Source organism: Phlebotomus papatasi, chromosome 3 (genome assembly GCF_024763615.1).
Source record: "Phlebotomus papatasi isolate M1 chromosome 3, Ppap_2.1, whole genome shotgun sequence".
Taxonomy (NCBI): Eukaryota; Metazoa; Arthropoda; class Insecta; order Diptera; family Psychodidae; genus Phlebotomus; species Phlebotomus papatasi.
Genome location: NC_077224.1, coordinates 59043118 through 59069476, shown reverse-complemented (window position 1 = coordinate 59069476; position 26359 = coordinate 59043118). Strand labels below are relative to the sequence as shown.

At 35.1% G+C, this 26359-nt stretch overlaps 1 protein-coding gene across 4 annotated transcripts; it reads right to left on the bottom strand.

The window, feature by feature from the left end:
• Position 1: 1 nt before the first annotated feature.
• LOC129807034 (uncharacterized) lies at positions 2-25953 on the bottom strand. Of its 4 annotated transcripts, none has more exons than XM_055855995.1 (8): positions 25818-25953; positions 19267-19645; positions 14880-16563; positions 9886-10025; positions 8847-9614; positions 7140-7280; positions 6988-7081; positions 2-3480 (listed from the first exon to the last, which is right to left on the bottom strand). In XM_055855995.1, exons 2-7 carry the CDS (start codon positions 19531-19533, stop codon positions 7010-7012), a joined length of 3072 nt encoding a protein of 1023 aa, XP_055711970.1. In that variant the 5' UTR covers positions 19534-19645; positions 25818-25953; the 3' UTR covers positions 2-3480; positions 6988-7009. The 4 variants fall into 4 exon arrangements, with proteins under 4 accessions (XP_055711970.1, XP_055711968.1, XP_055711967.1 ...); XM_055855993.1 differs by lacking the exon at positions 2-3480 and adding an exon at positions 6438-6684; XM_055855992.1 differs by lacking the exon at positions 2-3480 and having other exon boundaries at positions 6438-7081.
• Positions 25954-26359: the final 406 nt, after the last annotated feature.

The window sequence follows — 26359 nt, the reverse complement described above, 5'->3', positions numbered from 1 at the left end:
CTTTTTTCTATAACATAAAAATTCACTTTATTTTTTTTTTCTTATTTTTTCTCTCTCTTTTCACTTTGGTATACGACTTAATCGAAATTTTTCTCACATTTTCTTTTATATGTGAATTTTACAGTGATTTTTTCAGCTGTTTTCGCCTTCCAATTGAAACAGAACTTGGCCAAAAATAATGCATCAGTGCTTTTCATTGAGAAATATGTTGATTTAAGAGTTAATTGGAATACAGTGCACTCCCAGATTTAGTAATTACGTGGAATTTATAAAAAAAAACTTCTGGTGTTGTGACTCTATTTTTTAGATTCTTTAAAATGAAAGCACATTTTAGTAAAGAAAAGTTGGAGGAAAACACTTGGAGAAGGTGAGTTCAAAAGTCACATTGCACATCTCAGGAAAGTACTCACCAAGGAACCAAAAGTAAGACTAATGGTCTCTACACATTAGAGAAAAATATGTCCATATTTTAGAGATTTTCTTAAACATGCGTAGGAAATTTGCTTTAATATGGACATAAATTTCTCTAGTATGTAGAGACCATAAGACTAAAGTAATTTTTGGAATCTGTGTAAAAAGCAACTTTTTGATACTGATATTTTTCTGTAGAACAATTAAAATTCGTGAGAACGCTTCTCGAAAATTTAAGAACGTGCCTCTTGCAGAAGTTATGGCTTGCTAAATTTGAAATAATTGCAATATTTAAATTTAAAAAGATAAAAATCGATTTAGACAATTCAGTCATAAATTTCTGGGTAGGGCATGAAGGTCCTTTTTCTTGATAAAGAAGCCCCGTCTCTGATATAATTTGTAGGATAGTATTTGAAATTTAAAACTTTGGTAATTATTAAGTAACAAAAAAATCTACTGAACTTTAATGATTGTATAATTGGTTTTTATCAAATTTTAAGAGAGCTATTACAACTCTAAATTAATTTGTCCGATATATCACATTTCAAATTTGTTCCAAATTTTAATAAGCAAGTGAATATCGTCGACTCCGAAGAAGACTATTGCAAGTCTACTTACAGTAGTATAAAAAGATGGTATCATTGGATGCAGAAACCTTAGATCTACATCCCCACAAAATTTTATATTGATTAAGATATTCCTGGAAAAGTTACAAGAAAAAAACTGGATAAGTATGGATAAGCATGCATACTGCATGGATAAGCGAGAGTGTACTAGTAGGGGAATGCGCACTACTTTTGAACAATTCATTTTTCAATGTATTTTAAATTAATTTTGCTCATTATTTCATTAGCTGGTCCAAAGCTTCAAATTTTCAGTAAAGAACCATGGGTAAAATATATTAAGGATATAGAAAAACATTGGCCTCAATTCTGAGACCAAGATCAAGATCCAGATCAAGAAAATTTCAAGATTTTGGTATTCTGAAATCAAAAAATCAAGATCAAGATGTCAAATCTGTCAAATGTCTTGGAATCTTGAAATCCAAAACATAAACCGTGTGGATATCAAGATTTGTAATTCTGAAACCAATATTTCAAGAATTCAAGACGTCAAATTTCTTATTTTCTTGTAATAATTCCAAGAACCTCTCGGAGGTGCTTGGAATTTTTAAGATACTAACAATTTGAAGAATTTCATACGGTAATGACTATTGATGATAAATATTTTTATAAGAGATGGTACAAAAATAGAATTACTATGAAAAATACTGAGTTTGGCTTTGTAATTTAATCGAAATAGTACATATTTCTAGATGTTTGTATACAAGTACAACACTCTGAGAATACCTGAAAAAGAATCACATCTTGCATAAGAATTTAAGGTTTATTACAGGTCATAAGTTTGGTTTGCACTTTCTGTATTCCCGTTCATGGGCTCTCATTTATCCTTTAATACGTCCTATAATTCATTTTCATAATGTATATGACCAAATATAAACAAATTCGGCAAAGAAATTAGGATATTTGTCAGAAGTGAGGTTTCGTTAAGTGTGGAAAATCTTGAAATCTTGGTTCTTAGCTAAGACATTTTAAGTTCCATAAATGCTTTGCGTCAGAATATGAAATCTTGATCTTGGAAAAATTTGACAGCGAGAAATTTTAATCTTGATCTTGATCTCAGAATTGAGGCCATTGTGTTATCCGAAGCTTGCGTCGTTCAAAGGTAGTGCGCTTTCCCATAGAAGAAAACGATTTTCGAAAAATTTGTAGAGTAGAAGAAAATGCCTATGCCCTGTATGATCCTAAGCTTCGTAATGACTAATTTTTTTATGTTTCTCAATAAATATGACTTTGCAATATTACTTTAAAAAAACTGGGCAGTTTCTCTTAGTTTTTAGTGGGATGAATCACATTTATTTAAAAAGATAAGAAAACATTAGTCATTATGAAGCTTTGGATCGTACAAAGCATGAGCACTTCACCTAGTAAATTTCCTTTCTTTTCCCCAGATTCTCCAGAACTGTAATAATCAATGCCTGTGTTAGTTATCTCGTTTATAAATATCACTGCCGCCACTTTACTCATTAGAAGGGAGTGGGGCACTTATAAATTAGGGTACCTTTAAAATTGCGGGCTTTTTTCTCCTATTTTTAAATGGAACTAAATCATATCATGATATAATTAAACTTTACAAACAATTGAAAAGTTAAATTAAATTATAATTCAATTTCATTTATAAAAACTTTGAACTTTGTTTAACGGAAATTTGTATAAACGTTGTAATTCAAAGGATTTCACTTTTAGTTGTAGAAAATTAATTGTTCGATCATATGTCAGACAGTTTTAAACGAATTTCTTTAATGCAAAATTTGGAAAAAGAATTCCAAAAGTCAATAAATTTGTAGAAAATGACCCAGAAATTTACAATAAAATTGCATTAATACTGTTAGGAATGCATTTCAGTTTATTAAATTTGATGAAATTCAATTGACGAAAACTTTGTTTTTTTTTTTAATTTTCTTTTACGATTTGTTATACAGTGTTAGAGGCGCACTGTATTTTTTGACGCATTGTTTCATTATTTTTGGCTAGGAACTGTAATAAAAAAAATCATTAGAAAAAATTTGAAATGCATCATTTTCTTTCAATAGAGAACACAAAATTGGAATATTGATTGTTTGAGAGACCATTATTAAAAAAAAACTTTTATATTTCTCTCCTTCTTTCGTCCAATAAAAAAACAGTTGCAAAGAAAATTAATTTCTTATCACATAATCACAAAACTACAATCAATTCAGTGGCTTTTACAAGAGTTGTTTTAAGAAAGGTAAATACACTGTTTAATTATTGTATGACGCTTACACATTTTTTTTGTCTATTATTCACTTTCATTACAACTATGCTTTTCTTGTCCTCTCTCTCTCTCAATGTGATAAATTATTGCCTGATTATTTATTAAAAATCTTATATCGTTTCTCAATTGCAGATTTTTCACATTTTTTTGTTTCACTTTTAGAAGCTTCTGTAGCTCATCTCCATTTTCTTCATTTTTTTTTCTTTAGGACAGCTAGAGGGGAAGGAAAATTTTTCATTCGCGCAATTTGCTTGTTTTTTGTTGTTGTCATTTTTGTTTTAAGATTTACAAGCATTTGACTGATTTTAAATGAATTGATTGAATTTAGGAGAAATTCTACTACATTAGAAAAATATACACAAATAACTATTTATAAAACATCTTGAGCGATATTTGTTAGGAAAGTTGCAGTCTGGAAACTGTGTGCTTTTGCTGCATTTTTCGTGTGAAGTTTGTGAGATTTCTGATTAAATTAGTCCTCAGAGAAATTCTATTAGGCAATGAATATTCGAAGTTTTAGTAGTTTCTTGCGGTTGGTCTTTCAAGAAAGTTTGAAAATCTGATTTTGAGCAAAGATGTATTTTAATGAGATTTTCAACAAATTATTCTATTTTTAATTAACTTATCTGGAATGTCCTTAAATTTTGTTTGCTCTCCTTTTATCGTAAGATATCGGAAAAACTTGCAGCTCTTTCGAAGCTCCTTCGATAGGGGAGCTAAGGGTGATATAATCGAAAAATCGATTATCGAAAATTAGTGCACTCACAAAGTGGAGTTTGGTTCTCCAAATTAAAGGTAAGTGGAACTATATTTGCATAAAAGAGCGTTGATGTTCGAAGACTTAAACGAAATTTCGAATTTTCGAACTAAAATTTTCGCAAAACGGGCAAAATTTTATACAGACAAAAATCATAAAGGGTTTCAGTTATTTGGAAAAAAAAATAAATCACAGTTTATCACTTGAGCACTTCGACATTCAAACAGGGACGTACATCAGCAACTTTACGGAACTATCATGAACCAGAGGGCTAATTTTTGAAACTGTTACTCGCATTTGGCAGTTATTAGAACCGGAAGAAGTCGGCTACCACATTCCGCAGTACGTGTAACGACTACTTTATGTTATAAAGAGATCCTTGCAGAAGGTTTTGAATCTACGGGGTGTGCGAATCAATTTCACTCGGCCACTAAAGAGTTGGCGGGTGCGAGTGCGAGCGACAAAAAATTGTCAGAATAAAACTTTAATTTCTCTTATTAAGGTAAAAATTGTAAATATTCTAATCATTTATTGAAGAACTCTGGCCAAAAAGTACTGTTTGTCGATAAATGGCTTTTAAACAGTTGAATCTTTTTGTTTTGACTACTTTTACTCTGCGCTAAATTCGTTCTACGGCCGACTTATTCAAAAAAATCTCCTACGCATATGCAAATTTTCTCGATGCATAATGCCATTTTCCACGTTTTTTCGGTCCCGAAAATGTGCATAATCTCGGGACTGAGTGTAGCAACAACTGAAGTTTCTCCAAAAGAAAAAATATTTGAAGATCGGTTTCGAAAGCCAAAAAAAATACAGGGAGTTCCGCTTTCAAAGAAATTCCCAGAATCGAAAAAAAACCGCAAATTCACTGCAGTGACACAGAAAAATTGCATACCCACAGGAGAAGCCTTTAGAATAAATTATGGAAACGCCGTGATGAATGCAAAACATTTTCGGTGCTAAATTCTCGACTTATTTTCAGCATTAACGATTCATAAGAAATGTATTTCAAATTTACCGTGTTAAAAATATTTGCATACATTTAGGGGTATTTCAAAAATTATTTTATGAATGAACTCCCAACAGTAGGCAATTAATATCAAATTCTTTCAATCCGTTTTCACTTGTGCCGGAACTCCCTGCACAAGTTCCGTCCGCAATTTGTGACTTTTTGCCCCAGTCTCCCCTAATGATTCGAACAAAGCCAATCCTATTTATTTCGAACATTAAGATCAGTATTTTCGGTGCGATTTATTCCTTACATTCAAATTTATAAGCATTTCTTGGCTACCAGTAAAGAATCTCAGCTACTATAAGCTTATCTGAGCTTATCACTTTTCATATTACTTGGAAATGGATTAAATTAGAAAAGAATATTGTAAAACTAAAAATTCAACTCAGGTTATTCATTTCTGAAAAATTTCACTTGAAAAAATAGCGGATATTCGAACAAGTGCAATCAGCGATCCAATCGATAGATACGTGAACTTCACTTAACTTTTTTTGATCTTCGAAAGAAAGTTCGAATGGTCAGTAGTGAATGTGAGTAGGAAAGGATGGTTCAGTTTCATTTCACGGATGCATAACTTATGAAAAAAATTAAACATTTATTTAGAAAATGAGTCTTAAAAAACACTTCAGGGGCGTAAAACTTCCCAATTCTCCCCTATTGATTAAACTTAAGTTTCATCTCAAGTGCATTGATATTTTCTCAGATTTTCAAACTTTTCTTGAAAAAAATAGCAGGACATTCAGAATAGGAATGGAATGAGATGGTTTAAACTTTATTTTTTCTCCTAGCTTTGTATTCTATTATGGTTTTTTTTTCGTCTATAAGATCTTCCTGAGATTGTGACACACAGCGTCAGCCAATAACATTCACTTAATATTGCATTTCCCTCAATTCGCTCTTATTATCACTTCATTGAGATTTTCCTCAAAATGACAATAGTTTTATGCTCTCTTTTTTTCTTCTACGATAAACACCCTGTTTGTAATTCATCAATTCACTAAAAAGTTACTCATCTACACTGTTTATTTATTTACTTTTGTTTTGTTAACACCGAAAAAGAAATGGTATTTCTTCATCTTTACGAAAATACTCCCTTGTTTCTTACAATAAAAATGCATGAGAAAGTCTGCTTAAAGTGGAAAAGTTTAAATATTTATTAGAATAAAAAAATTGAAGGAAGAACTATTTTTCGAGAAATTGCAAAAGAATATATGCTTAGTACAGGAACTTTATGAGTTTCTTTATTGAATATTTTGTTAGAGAATAAATTGCTTTCTGGTTAGTTTCGATAGCATTTTTCTCATGCATTTCACCCTTGGAAATAATTTCTGTGAAAAATTCATTTTGAAGAATAAAAAAAAGTATACTCTACATTCAAGATGTAATTTTTCATATTATCTCTGCTATTAAATACTTCTTCTTTTACTTAATGACTAAAAAATACATGTCATTCACAATATTGTCTCTATTCTGGAACAGTCTGTTGCATAAATCTTCCCCCAGCTTCCGAATTTTTCACAATTAAACGCTGTTTTTTTTTTTTTAAATATCTCCATGCCTCCGGATATCAGTTTTTTTTTCACTACTAAATACACACGATTTTATTCTTTCGCACGTTCCATTCTAATGCTTACGTATCAATTTAAAACTGTAAAATACATGTAGAATGTGAGGACTAGAAATTATGTTTTTTTTTGTTTTTGAAAGTTCATTCTCCCTCAAAATTACATTTAGGCAGAGATTTTTTTTTAAATTTCTTTTAAATAAGGTTTAGTACTTGAGGATTAAATACTCATTTTTGCTAAATGTCTTTCTGCTAACATAGTGATTCCATTAATGTTTTCTTCTTCGTTTTGTCCACGATTATAATGGGATTTTAGTGTCTTGATTTGGTTTCTTTCTTTTGCGCTAAATAATCTCTTTCTCTCTCTTATTAAATCTCACAATTTACCTTTCATCCATTGATATGTGATTCATATGTAAATGGGATTCTCCTGTCCGGTCAGGAGTCTGAACATCGACGTCGGCATTGTCTTCATGAGAATCTGAAAGAAAATTAGAAAATAAGCAAGATTCTAACCAGAGAAGGTCGATTTGCCGTACCTCTCCAACGGAAGTGGCCAGCAAATTGACGATTTTCTCGTGAGGAACAGCCACAACGCTCTGATTGTTGATCTCGATTATCCTATGACCCACCCGGACTCCTCCTCGTTCAGCAATTCCTCCTCTCAGCAAACTACAAATCTACGGAGAAATTATATGACTTTACATCTTGTTGTAGTCAAAAATGGGGGAGGTATGCCAAACGATCAGCTAATCTTGGAGGTTAATTGACGCGATCAGCCGATGCTGGATACAAACCAACAAGGTCAACCGGTCCTGGAAACTAATCAACGCGATCAGCCAATCTTGGACAGTGATCGACGCTATTACTCGATTTAGGAGACTGGTTGACACGATCAGCCCATCCTGGAGACTAATCAACGCAACCAGTCGATATAGAACACTGATCGACGCGATCAGTCAATCTTGGAGACAGATTGAAGCGATAAGCCAATACTGGAGACTGATTGACGCGATTAGCCGATCCTAAAGACTGATCAACGAGGTCAACCGATCCTGGAGATTAATCAACGTGACCAGCCGACGCTAGACACTGATCGATGTAATCAGCTGATCCTGGAGACTAATCGACGTGATCAGACGATCCTGGTAACTAATCAACGCGATCAGCCGATCCTGGACAGTGATCAACGCGATCAGTCGATCTCTGAGACTGGTTGACACGATCATTCGATCCTGGTAACTAATCAACGCGATCAGCCGATCCTGGAGACAGATCGACGAAGTCAGCCGATCCCGGAAACTAATCAACGCAATCAGCTAATTCTGGATACTGATCGACGCGGTCAGCCAATTTTGGAGGCTGATCGGTTAGATCGGAGACTAATTAACGCAAGCGCCAATCTTGAACAGTGAGCGACGCGATCAACCGATCCCGGAGACTGATGGATGCGATCATCCGATCTTAGAGATTGATCGATGCGATCGATCAATCCTAGAGACTGATCGACATAATCAGCCGATCGTGAAGACTGATTGACGAAGTCAACCGATCCTGTAGACTAATCAACGCGACCAGACGATTCTGAACACTGATCGACGCGATCAGCCAATCTTGAAGACAGATTGAAGCGATATGCCAATACTGGAGACAGACCGACACGATTTGCAGATCGTAGAGACTGATCAACTAGGTCATTCGATCTTGGAGACTAATCAACGTGATCAGTCGGTCTTAGACACTGATCGACGCAATCAGCTAGTCCTGAAGACTAGTCGACGTGATCAGCCGAACCTAGAGACTAATCAAAGCGATCAGTCGATTCCGGGAACTGATCGACACGATCAGCCAATCTTGGAGAGAGATTGACGAGATTAGTCAATTTGCACACTGAGCGACGCGATTGACCAATCCTGAGACTGATCAACGAGGTCAACCGATATTGGAGACTAATCAATGTGATCAGCTAATCCTGGAAACAGGTCGACACGATCAGCCGATCTCGGAGACTAATCGACGGGATCTTAGGAACTGACAAGAGTGCTATCAGCTGATCTTAGATGCTGATCGGCACGATCAGCGGATCTTAAAGAATGATCGAGACAATCATCCGATCCTAGAGACTGATCGAAACAATCAACCGATATTGAAGACTGATCTACATGATCACCCAAGCAACTGATTTTTCAATCACTTTTAACTCGCTTATCATACGTTTTCACCCCCAGTCCCGGTCTGAAACTTACCACTCCGTTTTGAACACTGAATCCCAGTTGATATTTGGTGTTGGGTCTCTTGATCTTGACTTCAACGACAGGCGGACAAGGCACAACTGTAAACTTGACTGCAGTCTGTGTCTTAGTATTTCTGATGTACGTCTGGCATGTGGAGAGTGGCAATCCGACGAGACTGAGTCCATTGATGGCGATGATCTGATCACCGATGTTGAGTTGGCCACAGCGAGCCGCAGCGCCAGAAGAAAGAAGATTGGCGATGACAACTGTGGGCAACATAGATCCCCAGCCTGATTCCACGATCACCACGCCTAGAATCTCTCCCTTGGCCTTGGGTACTACCACCTCCTTCTGCAGCTCCTTCTTGGCGAAGATCTCCAATTCGTCTCCGAAGATCTCCTGACTGTTGAGCACCTCCTGGTAGTCCATTTCTTTCACGAAGCTGTGGTCCTCAATGCCATTGGCTTTGAGGAACTCCATGTAGGCCACCTGGAAAGCCTGACCGATAGACTGAGCGATGAACTGGGCCTCGTCACTCTCAAAAACGTGGCAGATCATCTTGGGCGTCCGGTTGGGCTTCGGTCCGTCGTCCACGTCTTGCGGCACGAAGCGTCGACGCGCCATCAGAACAACCAGGTCGCCGATATCCGCGATGTACGAAATGGTGCGCAGGGCATGGTCCATCATGATCTCCTTAAGATCTGTGTTCAGCACCATAATCTTCTCCGTCGAAATGAACAGGTCTACTTCCGTACTGGGTTGGTTTTCACCTTCAGGTGCCTACAAAAATTAACTTTGAATACCAAATTTCTTTCTTCATCATATTCATTACTATCTATGATAAGAAAAAAAATCAGATGGCCGTTCTTGTAATTTTCATGGGAAATTCAATTGCAGAACATTCATCACAGTAAACAAATTAATTTTGGATAATTCTACGCTCTTACCAATGCCTAAAGTTTCCATTGGAAAAGCAGCAAAAGTTTTATTGAGAAATTGTTCTGTTAGAAGCATTGAAGCATTAAAGTGGAATTGAAATTAAAAATCTTGCCTTTATTCGAGAAACAGCTTCTTCTGCTTGAATCATCCTCGTTGACTTTGTAGGTTGACCTTCGCAGACGAGCTGGGTGGAGCCTAAATATCGGGCTCGGAAGAGAACACCTTCGATGAGAACTGCGGGATCGAGATAACCTACAATCCCATAAAAAGAAAATAATGTTGACCTGTGTTGCTCGAAAGGGGAATAGTTATTTAATTAAATGCTAAAACTAATGCATCAAATATTTGTTATCAATAATAATTATCTTGTAATAAAATCGAGGTCAGATTTGCAACAAAAAGTTATATAATTTCAAAGTATGATGGCGTTAAGAAATCATATAAATTTTCGTGTGTACAAATTCGAAAGTAATTAAAATCGTTTTTTTTTTGTATTAAAATGCAACACTGTGTTTCCTTAACTCTTTATACTTCAGTTCTATTAAATTTATTTTCGTAGACGTAAGTCTAACTATTAGTATTAAAATTATGACCATAATGGCATCCTCAGGGCCTTGATAGACCTGAGGATTAGCCAAGAGACGGTTTAGCATAATTATATTTGATAATGGCCAAACTCCACTTCCATCATTTTCCACTGTAAGTCATCTTTCGGCTTAAGTCGTAAGTGTGTCTAGGGCATTATCATTACGTTTAAGGGCCAAATATACTCAAGATATAGGAAATTTGCGCAAAGAACCTCTAACCCTCGATCGTAAATTGATACAGTGACTTATAGTTTAGATAGGAGGATCCTTTTTCACCAAATTTTAGTAAAATATTTGAGGATCAGTATATAAGAGCTCGATTTAATTAGACTGAATTCGTAATTGAATTGATGCATCTGTTTCAGTTGCAAAAGGAACATTTATCCAATTTGAATGAGTTTCTGTGCTTTTGGATTAGGACTTTGCGGATATTATTAGCAAGATAAATGTCCCTTTTGCCGTATAATGAAGTGAATGTTTGGAATCACTTACAGCGGTAGACAATCCAATGGATATGGTAAGTGCATAAATAGCAATTAGAAAGGAAAATGTGAGAGGGTTTTTTTTCTTCATTCTCTTGGTCTCAAGCAAATTCACAGTGTTCTCAAACGAAGATATTCCTCAAGGAATAGTGATATTTCCCAAGGGGCCAATTAACAAAAATCTAATAGACATCTACACAGCAACAATTCATGAGTTCAAATTACAAGTGAGACAACATTACAATAAATTATTGCATTAAGCACACGACAGGGTCAAACACAGGGAATTCACCTGGAGAAGTTTGTAAGTGGGAACAAGACAGCTAACAATTAGAAACTTTGCGGCCATAAATCAACTAAAGTTACAACATGTGTAGCACCTTTAAGAATATCTGCAGCATCTGCACTTGCACTTTTTTTGCTTCACTAACAAATGTCGAAGAAAAGTTTCCAGAAAGTTTACGCAAAGTACAAACTCAAATAAATGTATTTTCTCATTTCTTCACCAACCCCTCAGCTTTTTAGTAAAAGTTTAATTACAGACCTCAGTGGGAATTCAATGAGAATTTGCAGTTTTGCACAAAATAAATTGAATTTTATTTTTGAGTCGAAGTCACTACAACTGTTTTTTAGACACTTAGAAAAATCTTTCAAATAAGTGAAAAATTCATCTAATGTTTGAACGGTAAACCATTAATTCAGTTTTTGCCACAGAATTCTTATAGCCTTCGTTATTACATGATCACAACTCCGACAAATTTGTTATCTAATATTCTCTTCCTAGAGCTTTGAGTAATTTGAATGCTTCAAAGCTCTAGTAAATAAGAGATCACTATAGAACTAAAATGTTTAATATTGTATTAAATGTTTAATAACATTTATCGGAGATAGTGCCCTTGGGCCCATAGTGAACGACACAGATTAGGTAATATAGAATAAATATGAAAAAGATGTTATTATGTATAATTTCTTATTTTTGTTTTGAATCTGAACTTAAAACATTTTCAGACCAAAAAAATAATCTACGTAATTGATCGTATCAAGATCTGAAATAGAAACTGCTACTAAGTTAACAACACGGTACAACCTTTTGGACACTGACCAAAATATTGGAACAAATTTTCTTAGGAACAAATTTGTACCTACAAGATACATTTATTTGTTCAAATTATTTTTTCACAGTTTTGCTACGAAATATAGTAAGAATTCTATAGGAGTTTTCTTTGGGAACCGTTTTGATACGGTGGAATATCTGAAACTTTGAGTCGATTTCGTTTTATATAAATTTGTTCTTAAAAGTTGGAAGCGAGTATCTTCCTGAGTTTTGTAAAAGGAATAAGATTGTACCAAAAAATTTGGTGTTCGTGGACGAGCTAATTTTTGGAACGAATATGTGCCGAAATTTTTTATCGTGAATACTAAACCGATTTTAATAATTTTGAGTTCTCTGAAAAGATAATTTTGAGTTCTAAAATTCTCTTCAAAATGATTAACAAAGCTCTGAATACCTTTCTTAAACTTTAGTCATAGGATTTAGAGGTACGGAACTTCATTGTCATTTACAAAACTTTTGCATAACCCATCCGGAAGTAATGACAAAGCTGCACTGGTTTTTATAATCTTTCCCCTCACTTTTTTCTCTATTAATTGAGCCTATATGGCATGGATCGGTCTCAAATTTTAATATGATATTGCTGGACCTCAAAGCTTTCGATTAAAAGCCTTAAGTCTCCCAAACCCTCTGACTTGAACTTAGAAATGATCAAAAAATGAATTTTGAAATGGTTGTAGTTCCGGTTACAATTTGATTTTTTGGTGTTTTGGAAAACTCTAGTGAAATACTACAACTATTCTGAACACCAAACTTTCATAGGATATAGGATAAGGATTTAATCGAAGGTCAAATTATTCGCAAAATCGATTATTGAAAATTTGATGACGAATATCTCGGAACTTCCAGTTAAATTTTAGTATGTTATAGCTAAGATCCTAAGAGTTTTCAAACGGTGAGTCGTACTTTACCCTCGCTCTACCTTGGTCCGAGCTAAATTAAAATAATCTGACTGGACCTCTATATGAAGAGATTTAGATGAAATTGTGATATTTTGTATCTGAGATCGAGATCTTTCTGACGATAGTTAGCGTTTATCTTTACTCCACCCCATTGTACTCCGACTCTCCTACCTCTATCTATAATGACTCTATCTCATCTACTGACTCTATCTATAATGTTTATTAAGCGATTTCAATGATTTTTTCCTTTGATTTGCCTTCTATATTCTGTACTCAAACTATTTAGATTAGAAAATTACCAGTGTTAAACCCAAATAAGCTTATGGTAGCTGAGATTCTTTACAGGCAACTCCGGTTGCTTGCAATTCGGAAAACCTGAAAATTCGATTTTGAGTTGAATTATAGGGGTAAAGAATCGTGTCGAGCAAATTGATCTTGGCGGTCGAAATGAATAAAAATTCGCTCGACGCTGAACCGATAAAACTTAACTGGGAATAAACTGGTTCATAACCGATAACTAATTTTTATTAGAAATTCAATTATATTACTGGTAGCCACAGTCCCGAAAGCCAAAATCCCGAATGTTCAAAATCCTGAAAGTGATTAAATAAATTATATGGAGGAAAATGTATAGAATAATTTTCCAAGCCACAGAAGATTTCCCTTTGCTTCCAGCAAGCGTGGGTACAATCGTGGGAGTAGCTATGACACTTTTAAAAAATCGTGATTTTGGCCCATTCGGGATTTTGGCTTTCGGGATTTTGGCGTTCGGGTTTTTGACCGGGACCCAATTTAACATTAATACATATTTTTTGCAACTTCCAATCTTCTTAAATAATCTTCCCCTCTTCCATCTTCGTTCAGAATTTCTCCTCTATCTTCCATCCCTTTTACATCCCTGCAGCACCCTACTAATACATGTCTTAAATCGTCTAACCCTGTATTACAAAAAGTACATTTTTTGTCTCCCTCCTTCCTCCATCTCTCTAATGCCTTTTCCCCATTTTCACATTTATATTTTGCAAGTATTTTTATTGCAATTCCTTTTTTCAAGTACTTCGGTATCCAAGGGGTCCGTAAGAGCTTGTATTCTTCTGTCAGTGCATTACATCTTTCCTAATCTATCCATTCGCGATCTCTTTTTTGTAACTCGCACCAGATAGACATTCCTTCTTTTAATCTTGTATTGACTATCTTTTCAGCAGAGTAACCAACTCTTTCTAAGAACTTCCTTCTACTTTTCTTCCATGTTGATTCCGGTTGATCATTTCTCCTCATCTCTTTTATACACTCTTTCAACACCTTGTACGGACTTCTTCTAATATTTTCCTCGAACTTGATTGCTCTGCTAGCGTGCTAGCTGCTACCGTTGCTATCCTTTCCATTTTAGTTTCCGATTTTAAAATTGCACTTTTTGTACTCTGTTTAAGTCCTAGTACCCATTTAAAATATTTCCTCTGAATCACTTCCAGCTCCCCGCAATTTTCGTATCCCCAAATTTCACATCCGTTGTAATATTGATATTGACTTCGAAATTATGTGAAATTATCAAAGCATATTTATTACAAGAATTGAAAATCACGTGAAACCTCTCAACATCATATAATTCCTGCTGGAGCTGCGTATAAATAGGAAAGGTTTATTGGATTTAATTCTTAATATTCTTGCAAATTTTTAGATTTTAAAATATTTTGTTTTATAGACAAAAATAAATCTTTTACTGAAAATCAGAGTATTCTTGGTACCCTTATGAAGTCTGTGAATTATAAGAAATGCATTTGCGGATGAGTGTATTGTCTTAATGATTCCGATTCATAAAAGCTATGAATAAGTTGTATTTGTGGTTTATAGCCTCTATAATTTTGCACAAAGACTTAATGCGATAGTGATGACCACTTATAGCATTCGATACCATTAAAAATGAATAACTGCACATCTATAGGGAGGAACATCTTGTCTGAGTCACAGTGAATCACAAAGGAACATTAAAATGAGGAAGTTTTGATGGGGCATTTGTGACTTACCTTCTTTATTTCTGCTTTTGCCCTTTCTGCTGTCGTCTTTCTTGGAACCGATGGAATCCGTGGGACTTTTGTCTGCAAGTGTAACTGGTGACATCCGTCCGCCAGATCCGCCGGAAACCGGTGATGTTGGTGACAGGGCTGTTCCCACGCCCTGTCGGATTGTCGATTGTGCTAGTTGACTCAGTGGAGGAGATTTTGAGCTTGACGGTGACTTGGCCAGTTTTCCTTTCCACACTCCACTTCCTCTATCTTCATAGAATCCCTGATCGTCAAGTCTCTGTTGCCCCAGGAGTCTGTCAGTCTCGAGATCTGTATCTGCCTCTTCGTCTTCTCCACTCATAGCCTTCGAGGGATGCTCTGAGCTTAGACTCTCCCTTGACGCTGCATTATTGTGATGCCTGGGCACCCAGACAGGTGATTCTTGTGCATCCTTTGCACCTTCCGAAATGCCCTTGGGGACAGTTCTGTCAGCAGTTGGAGGCGGGTTTGAGGTGGTCGGAAGGGTCTTTGTACGCTGAAGGGTAGACCGGATGTCTTTGAGCGCAGCCTGAACATCTTGGGTAAGTACCTGAGGCGGAGGTGGAGTTGAGAAGGTTCTAGCCTCCTTGGAAACATTATTCTGACTTGGTTCTGCCTCTTGACTTCCCTCGATGCATCTCTTGGGACTTGAGCATTGTTCCAGGAAGTTTCCACCAGTGATGACTCTCTGTCTCATATCTACCCCAATTGCTGGATTATTATTCTCAGTATCTGAGGCATGTCCACTTGATAGCCCATCCTCCAGTACCGGCATTGATGTATACAGCCTATTAAAATCCGGAACAATTCCATTGATGTCATTGGATAAACTATCGAGATCTCCACAATTAGAATCGTAATCGGTGGTTTCTGGAGAGAGAGTAAAATTCCTCGAGTGCCTCCTGACATTGTGCTCCAATTCAGTGTCCGCCAGTTCACCGCTACTTCTGCTCCCAGAATCCAAATACAGCTCAATGTCGTTGTGATCGAATTCTTCCTCGCGGATTCGTCTCGTTGGTGACTGACTCTCTTGTGTCTTCTGAGCCAATCTCTGCCCAATGTAGCAATGATCCTGAACACTGTCCAGTTGATTGTGATACCCATGTGGAATAAATTCGCTACTGCTGCTCTTGGCACGCTCACTGTCACTCTCCGGACACTTGAAGAATTCTTCAAGAACCTTCCGAGTCTCCGAGAACTCATAGAGATAGTCAAAAGTTGTCGGAGGCTGTGTCTTCACCTCTTCCTGACCATCTTCCTGGCAATTCCCATAGGCACCTCCACTGGGAGACGGTACAACCCTATGTGGAAAACCCGGACGTGGAAATACAGCTGGTGATGCAAGAACTGTCCTCCCACTTGTTGTCCGGTTTGCTACAGGAGAGTCATACTGAACATTCCCAAAACGCCTTGGAGATCCTTCGTATTCAGCTATTGGAAGGCCCCCTATCATCTTTGTTACTCTACTACCACTTCCCGGAGACGATGTACCATCCGGTCGTGGAGCTGCAGCTCCTTCGACGTCTGATGTTGTTGGGGAGTCAAGAATCATTCGGCCACCATTCCAACTATCACCTATATCGTCAAACACAACCATCTCACCATCAGTTACGAGAGCAGCTCCACCAGGAGGAGTTACAGGACTTGCAGAGTCCGCATGACTCACCTGAATTTAGTTCAATTTATTTATAAAAACTCTTTTATTCTGGGCTATAGAATATATTGACCATCAAATTAGAAAATAATTAGGCGAAACACATAAATGTAAAATTAGTTATGATTTGCTGTTCGTAGGATAATATTTTTATTCTGCAAACAAATTTATTATACCTCTTACATTTAAATTTCAGTTTTTGTGAAAAGATAGTATACAACAACCTTAGATTTGGTTGTGTGAATCATAAAAAATGGTTAATATAGGACAATCCATTTTTTGGTATTGATAACTATTTGAAAAAGGTGCGCTATATCGGATGAAGTATCTATTACCATTTTGGTTATCACAACCATTATTAATTGTTTTCACAACCAGACTTCATGGTTAAGTGTCTAAATTTATGGTTTTCAGAACCATAAACTCTGGTTAGGAAAACCAATGTCTGACTGTGAAAATAATTAAGTTGAGTTTGAACCATTTGCTCTTGAGTAGTATTCTATGCTTTGATAAGATTATACTGGTAAATTAGCCGAGACACATTAAAAATGAAAATGAAAAAGTATTTTAAAAAAAATCATTAACATTTAAAGTAATTAATTGACCAAATCGGGTGAAAGTTAGGCCATTTGATCTTAAATAATTCAAGATGGCGATTGAACCGGTGAAAAATACCTAAGGACGAATATTCAGTTGGACTAACTACAAAACATATCTGAAAATTATTGAAAAACCTAGGACCAATTTTGAGAAAAGTTAAAAAGAAAAAGACACTCATTTTTGACTTATTTTAGGCACGTGACAATCGAATTAAAAAAGAGAAGGGAAAAGAAAGAGATTAGTTTCAAAATAATGTCATTTTAGTGGGGTCATCGAAGACCAAAAGTCGATATCTCTTACCATATGAATTTTATAAAGATCAGAAGACTAAAAAAACGCGAAAAACAGTACAGTAGAGTCTCGCTATAGTCCATATTTGGTTTCAAATTTGACACTTGGGTCGCACTATAGTCCATGTAATTTTTTAAAATTATCAACGATTTTTAGTATTGAAATTGCTCGACGGCTTCCACTTTCTTTGCGATTCTGGTACTTGTCCTCGCTCTCTTCATTATGGATCACAACTACTCAATAAAGTTTGCCAGAAATATTAAAATAATTATGCTTGTTGCGTACAAAAAACATAACCTAACATAAAATCAGTGTTTTGAAATCAACGGTCGATAAATTGTGGACTATAGAGCGATGGCCTATAGCGAGACTCTACTGTATTCCACGTAAGGGCCAAATCGGTTGAAAAATAGGTCCTCCAAAGTGTTTGAACTTTGACCTTGAATAATTCAAGATATCGTTTCTTTTTCGGTTGAACGTATGGAAGGACGAAATGTTCAACTGAACTACCTTCAAAACGTAATTAAAAGTTAACATAATCGCCAGGGCCAATTTTGAGATAAATCAAAAATTCATATTTATGGAATGGGTGGATGGAAGGGGTATGGGGTTAATTTGGTTAAGTTAGCTAGAGAATGTTGACTCGTAGGGGGTTACCGAAGACTGGAAGTCAGTATCTCTTACCATGTGGCGACCAGAATGGTGAAAAGTTGAAAAAAATTGCCCTCTCGTGGAGTTCGAGCAGTTAAAAAGTCAGATTTATTAAAAGAATATGGGAAGCCAGAATGTGTGCAAAACCTGAAATCTTCGACGGTCTTCAGACTAGAGGTTTATCCCAATTCCCGAAGGTCTCAGAATCCTAAATAGCGAGCAATTTTATTGCTTTTTGAGAACCTAATTGGCCAGTTATCTTTAATAATCCAATTCTAAGTTAATTTTTTTTCCAAAAAATTGTGATTGATCAGAAATTAGATTAGCTAAGCCATATGGCTAAGTCTTAGGTCTGAAATTCGTATTCCCCTATTTAAAAAAAAAAGCTTCGTGGATATGGAAAAGTGTTTTGAAGAGAAGAAAACTTGAATTATCGCTTAACAATTAAAAAGTTTATTAAAAAATTCGACTTGATTACAATATTTCTAAATTAAAAATTTAAAAAAAAATTGTAGATTATTTGAAATTGCAGTATTGTTTTAGAAATTAATTTTCTAGAAAATAGAAACTTAATATTTGTAAATTCGTTGAGGATATATTCGTATGTGTAAGTCTTTCAGTCAAACACTTCTTATTTTTCCATATTGCATTAATAAATATGATTAAAAATACCGTAAGGGCAGAATCACATTGACAGTAAAATGCCCCCCGTATTTCGTTAATTTACGCATTTTCATTGCAATTCTTACGCAAATTCTCGATTACCGTATTAACTTATCTCATACTAGGTAGCATTAGGTGAAAATAATATAAGAAAATTGAAGAAATAAAACGAAAATACAATAAACGGTGAGCAAAAAACTGTGCGATTAATTTCTCTCGCGTTTTTTTGCTCACGTTTATCGTATTTTCGTTTTATTTCTTCAATTTTCTTAAATTATTTTCACCTAGTACCACCGAGTTCGAGATAAAGTAATACGGTCAATACGGTAATGGAAGATTTGCGTAAGAATTGCAATGAAAATTCGTAAATTATAACAAAATACGGTGAGGCTACGGCGAACATTTTATTGTCAATGTGATTCTGCCCTAAAGTTGTAAAAAATATATTTTCAGGCTAACGATAAACATTTGACGGTCAATATATTCGATCTCTAAAAGCTTAAAACTTACCGGACTTCTTCCCAATTTAATGGGATACTGATGATGATGGTGATGATGATATCCATGCCTCGATTCACTTTCAGTGAGATCCGGAGAATTTAGCACAGTGCTAGCGGGAGTGGTATTGGGAGTTCTTCTCCGCATCTCCCAGAGATACCTCTCAGAAACAACATTGTTGATCTGATGCAACTCTGGGCGTGTGGTTTGCTTTGTGCTGGAAATTCCTCGGACAGAATGTTTGGTGGTGCCAAAGCTTGAAACACCCTCCTGCGACATTTCACCCGTGAACTTTGTGCACTATTCTATTTCTCACGTGTGCCTCCTTAGAGATACACTACTCCACTTTCTTGGACACTCCGCATGTCAGACGTGTGGCTGAGAATGCTGGCTGTAAAATGAGTAATTACTAATTTGCATTCTGCAATCGTCTTTGGAATATTCAATGAGATCCAATGATGTCATCGTAGCACAAACTACTACAAAAGCGCAAGGGAGTAGCTCTTCTCAATACCAAAAGTATCATTATCTCATTCCAATTAAACTTTCAGGTCATAGGGCAACTTCCAATAACCATTTGTTGCTCTTCCAACGAGAATTAATTTATTTTCTATATTCATACTAAAATGTACCTCAAATATTCTCCTTTACAAGGAGACCTTTGTCATTTGGATTATAGAGGCGATTATTTCACTAAATAAATGGTTTTACGGCACATTTTTATTGCCCATTATGAATGTAACGTGGTTGGAGAATATCTGCACTTTAAAATCAAAACATTCAGTGAATTAGGGCATCACTATAGCTTTTATGTCTTTTCCTAAAGCCCATTTGCTTAATATTGATTTCTTGTGATGCATTTAATGATAATGGGACAAACACATCGTCAATAAACATTTTGTTCCCTCCTCTTGGGTAGGGAAATTTCTTTTATACATCTATTTTGGCTGATAAAATTCCTATCCCTCTTGGGTGGAAAAGAAACTCCCAATGTTAGGTTTTTAACGATCTGAGATAGTTTTTTTTTGCAATCTTCGCAGCCTTATTTCTCTCTATATCTCATGAGATTTTCTATATGCTTTTAAGTAGTTGAGACTTTAGGGAATACTGAACTAGACTCTATTAGACCACGTACTTTTTATTAAAGTGGCTTGGGATATACTGTCCTGTCCCGAAATTTCTTTGTGCATTCAAAATAGAGATTCAATTCATATAACTTTATAAAGCTTTTTTTTCGAATCTCACTACATTTTTTTAACTCCTCATATAGGGTTAAAGGGACACCTATTGGCACTTTAAGAACTTGTGACCTATTAACGCAGTATTTTGTACCATTTTGGATAAGAAATTTGAACATTTATACATACAGGAAAAGGTAGATTTGTGAAAATCGTCATATAGGGGAAGTACTCTCCCTTCGAACGTTCATGCCTTCGAATAATGCGAATTTTCTTTTAGTTTTCCTAAAAGACTTACACATTTCTATTAAATTTTAGTTGGCTTATCATCAATTGTTGATAATTCCGTGATAATTTAGTGTAAATCTCTTTCGAAAACCAAAAGAAATTCACATTATTCGAAGGCATGAACGTTCGAAGGGAGAGCATTTTCCCCTACTTGAATTTTACTACATATTTCTAATAAATTACACTATTTTAATGAGATTTCCAATAAGTGTTTTCTGCCGAACAGATATCCCATCGACCCTATGCACCCTACGTATATCTTTTTGTTAACCGTTTTTCATTCTTAAGAAAAACTACTAAAATATCATATTTGAACATAATGAATTATTCTAATAAATTAAAATCCGGTGCTAGACACAATCCCGAACGCCAAAAATCCGGAAAGCCAAAATCCCGAATAGATCGTAATCCAAAAAGCCAAAATCTCGAATTTGGCTCATTTGGGATTAAAGATGTTTGGAATTTTGAGCCTTTTGGGATTTTGGCTTTCAAAATTTTCTCGTTTGGAATTTTGGCTTTCACAATTTCGACTGGGACTCATTGAAATTAACTTGATTGGAAAGATATTATCCTTTTAATTGGAAAATTGAAGAACAAGAAAGCGAAGAATACCCCGATCAGATTAGAAAGATCTCTGAGATTACCCTAATTCTGGAGAATGTTGAGAAGTAATAACTGGTCAGAATGGTTTATGTATGATATTGTATTCTCGTTTGTGTATCTAATTCCAAAGCAAGCTGGAAAAAATCTTTCCAGAAAGGTTTTTGAGGTGTTCTTTCTTGAATTCCAACTATGTTACACTATCAGAAATGGGTAATAGATTCTTTTTTACCGCTCAACTTTACAGAATCTTTTTGTGACCACAATTTCTTTGTACTTCTTTTACATTGAAACTATTTCTTTTTCTAATCAATTGACAAATTTATTAAAATCTTCACTAAAGTTTGCTCATGGGTTGATTGAATCACTACTAATAATGTTGTAAGGCTCAGCTATTCTTTTTTAATTTTAGATGCATCTGGGACATTGCGTCCTATCGGAGGTATTAATACAAATTGGCTGTTAACCGGTATAAGTATACTAAAAATTATGAAATTATGATTTGTAGGGAAAGACTTTCAATCTTCGCACACACTTTGGCTTCGAACACTTCATATTTTTCCTATCTTCTCCATATTTCTTTTATAAATCCGACCCAATAGCAATATATTTCAATAGCCAGTTTTAAGTCACATTATTTCATTAAAAAAAATCAGGTCAGATTCATTAATCCTTTATACAGGCTTCAGATCTACGACTTAGACATACCTATGGCTTAATTTCTCTAATTTCTTAACAGTCAAGATTTTCTGGAACATTTTGACCTGGGATTACATAATTACTCTAATGAACCAAAAAAATTGCTTGTTATTTATGATTTTGAGACCTTCGGAAACTGGGCTTTCAATCTTTCAATCAAAGCTTTAGTCTGAAGACAGCTTTAAAGACGATTGGGTTACCGGTGATCCAAAAATGAAATTCTTCCTACGGCCATATAGGGGAAAGCGCGCTACCTTCGGACGATTAAAGCTTCGGACAATTCAACTTTTTCTCTATGTTTCTTTTGGATTTGACCCATGACGTTTTTCTGAAAATTTGAGGCATTGGACTAGCTATTAAAATATAATATTATAATAGGTCAAATTCATTTGTAATACATTCAAAAAAATAAATTGTTCGAAGCAAAAATTGTCCGAAGGTAGCGCGCTTTCCCCTTAAGATGTATATTTTGCTGTAATAAGTCTTAAAATTTTTTTTCTGACCCTCTATTCTTGACCCTCTCGTCCTTAAAGGGTCAAAGGAATATGATAAAAATATAAAGTTTTCAAAGCTAGAGTGTGCGAAGCCTGAAAGACATCTTGCTATGCTTGATACAGATATAACATAGATATCTGTTTCATGATATCTGTAGGGGGAAGTGCGGGGAATTTCTGGCATATTTCTAAAGGAAGTTTGTTCCTGAAGGCTGGCATCAACGCTGAGACGGCGATGAGCGCATAGGAACTGTATTGAATTCATTATTTTATATAGATTTAGAACTTTTTCGAGCATTCTGCGAAGCAGAGATGCTTTGTCACCTCTACAGAAAGGGAATGCTTCTGTTTTCGCTCCGATAATTTTTAAAACTTTGTGTGACCATAGACAAAATGCCTTGGAACTTTGTAAGACTGCTTAATTAAGAAAGTCTGTTTCTTAAGAAGCAATATTACGTTATGGTGAGGATTTTGGTATTCTTGGAATATCATTCCTGTTCACCTTTCACAGGTAAAAAAAGCACTAATGACTTTTTTTTATGAGGAGTCAGTTCGGTACCTGTTCTGGAAAAAAGAACCATGCTGTCAGAAATGAAACCCATAGCTTTCTGTCCTTGCTCCTCGTTTTAGAAGGGAACATTTTGAAAGGAAGCTTATTCTATATAGGGCCCATCACCCATTCTGCACTATGAGTTTTCTGATTATGGAATTCTCAAAATAGCTATTAGTGTAGCACTTATAACCCAAGCTGGTGCTAATCCTCATTTGGAGTTCCTCACATACATAACGTGTACTAGAGAGATTTTAGAGGCCTAGGAGGAACGTCAAAATTGACAAAAATTGCTTCTAGTGTGAAAACGCCATAATCCTTCGAGCCTTCGTAACGTAACAATGACTACATATCCATGTTACCTTATACACTCTAAATGTTCGTGCGAAATGATTCCAAAGGAATTACAGTAGACTCTCTTAAATTCGGGCATTTGGGACCGAAATGTCAATTGAATTAGAGAGAAATTTGGGCGTCAAGTTATTTGAAATGTAACGATTTTTTGTTCATTTGCATACTCATATTGAGTTTACATGCTCATTGCTGTTATAAATTGCATGAAAACCACTTATAATGCAAAATCACATCAAAAATAAGATAAATCATGACAAATTTGAGCATATTTGCTTCATTTGATAGTCATAATCGAACTTGAAAAATGACAACAAACTATTTTCGAATTTAACTGCCGCCGGAATTAAAAAGTAGCCCGATCTTAAAAGAGCCGAATTAGCGAGAGTCTACTGTATTATTGTTAATTTTCTTTTGGTTCCACCCTTTAATCTCCTTGCTAGGCCTTAGGCCTTAGACCTATTTTGACCGATATCCTGTCCAATAAAATATTTAAAAAGGATCAAACTATCAATAGCTTAAAAGATAAATAATCAATAAATAACAGAAACGGACTACAACACACTTAAAATCCACTCATATGAGTGAATATAGCCAGACCACATTATTATTAATCGTATCGGAATATTTGTTACAATGTGTATGGAGTAAATCATACATTTAATATTTACAGTGTAGCGATTGATTGAAAAATGCTGAATTGCAAATACTGTATTATATTTTGCACTGATTTTGGAAAAATAAAGTAGTTAAGTTGGAGAAGTCAAACTATGCGTTTCACTGGAAGCAATTCACTGGAAGAATTTGCTAAATCCATTGTAGTAGAGCGCCCAGGAGCGCCTTCCCCGCAGTGTGGATGCTTTGCCCGTGCTCCCGGAGTTGGCTCTATCCCATCACCTAAGATATCTAATAATAATAATAATGGTAGCACAAAGCACAACGTTCCATTGAGGAACTTAGGCCTTCCCGTAAGGGAATTTCGGAACACCCATTATTATTTTTTCTTATACAAGTGCAGTGAAGCTCACGGGATGTAATTCGAACACCTTTAACGCCAGAGAAATTCCTGGTCACCTAAAGATGATTTGAACCCGGGACCCTTGCATCATAGAGCGAGTGCTCTACGACTTGACCCATTGAGTGCCCACCTAAAAAATCTAATAAGAACTAAATATTAATTATAAATTTTTATTTAAGAAACTTAAATAGAAAAAACGACTAAAGCTAGATGTTACTCTAGCATCTAGGAGAAAATACTCTTCCTTCGAACGTTCATGCCTTCGAATAATGTGAATTTCTTTTATTTTGCCTAGGTGCATACACATAATTCTCACTAAATTTATCAATAATCGATAATAAGCTAACTAATATTTAGTTGAAATGTGTAAGATAAAAGAAAATTCACATTATTCGAAGGCATAAACGTTCGAAGGGAGAGTACTTTCCCCTATATTGAAGGTTTAGAATTATTTTATGTCTTCGAAGTGATACATTTTACAATTGACCTATTGAGCCCTAACCACGTGGTTGTATTTATTCAATTATTTTGTAACAAAACCGATTTAAAGACATTTTAGCTTGCGAATACATAATATATTATTTTTAATTGAAATACATTTTAATGCACTGCAACTTGCTTGCACATTTGAATAATTAAGGATATACTCCAAAAGGTTAAGCCTGGTTCGAAATCTATATAGCAATATATCAGCTAATAAAAGTTATAGTACTACTTTGATAAGAGAGAATACTTTAATATTTTTAATTAAAAGTTCTTCTTTCTGAATTTCTCGTTTGGATATACCAGGGTGCTTTTGTTTAAAGATCGATTTTGCATAAATTTTCTTGGAATTTTCTTTAGAACACTTTACAAGTTCGTGACACTTTTCACACGATTTCCGTCATATATCCGGGAATCGTAGTCTGCATTGGCCTTCTTATGTTTTCGGCACAAATGCCTAAATGGAATATTTTTCAAAGTAAAATCAATCGGCAAACCTTATAATGTTGGTCAAAAGATAGTTGAAGAGTGATTTTAATTGATTACTGCTCTACTTATCACGATAAATCGCACATTTTCCACGTTGGAATTTTTTTATTCACTGAAATGCATTGACCGACAGCCATGAGCTGCAACTTTCACTGGGATTTTTTTTTGCTAAAAGAAGGGTATTTCCTTTAAAATTCTTTACTTTGAATGGTTAAGGTAATTGAAATTAAAAGGTTTTGATAGTAAGAATACAATTTGCACTAGTATTATCATGAAAATTCGCGGAAAATGATTTTTTGTCTGATCCAGACAGTTCAATGACAAGTTCCAGGAGACGACTAAAAAATCAATATTGCTGTCTTAAGCAATATTAATAAAGTAGATTAATCGCAATGATTAATAATTGTACTCACCGATTAAATCTTCTAACTCATGTTTAGAGTGGAAAAACACTGAGAATGATTGCACTATTTCGATAATTAATCCGGAAGATTGAGAGCAAGAGTGCGCTATCAAAAACAATGTAATGCGAACTATTTCCAATGCTCACCGCCAGGGCTATCACTCAAAAAATTCAAATGTCAGTCATAATGATTGCAGAGACATCTAGTGAACTTAAAATTGCAAAACCATTCAAATCACAAACAATAACGAACACATGAGTTTATCAGCAAAGCCTATATTCATCTTTCACCTTCCCATTATAATTAATCTGCATCACAAAATTATATACTTTCACTTTACATCACTACATTATAATACAATTGTTCTAAATTTATGTTCCAGGTAAATCAAAAATAAAAGGTAAGTTCCTAAATAAATTTTGATTTTCCACATTTTTTTTCATAAAAGTTGTTTAGATTGGTTTTTTGTTGTTGAATTTGTAATGCGATAAATTTTCAACACGACTTTATACTTTTCATCCTTAAAATGCAAATACTCTGGGCAATGTATT

Coding starts and splice junctions, on each gene's coding strand:
- LOC129807034 (XM_055855995.1), bottom strand. CDS start 19,533: ATGTCGCAGGAGGGTGTTTCAAGCTTTGGCACCACCAAACATTCTGTC. Junction 10,026..14,879: donor CAAAAGCAGAAATAAAGAAG/GTAAGTCACAAA, acceptor ATGGGATTGTAG/GTTATCTCGATCCCGCAGTT. Junction 9,615..9,885: donor AAGCTGTTTCTCGAATAAAG/GCAAGATTTTTA, acceptor TAATTTTTGTAG/GCACCTGAAGGTGAAAACCA.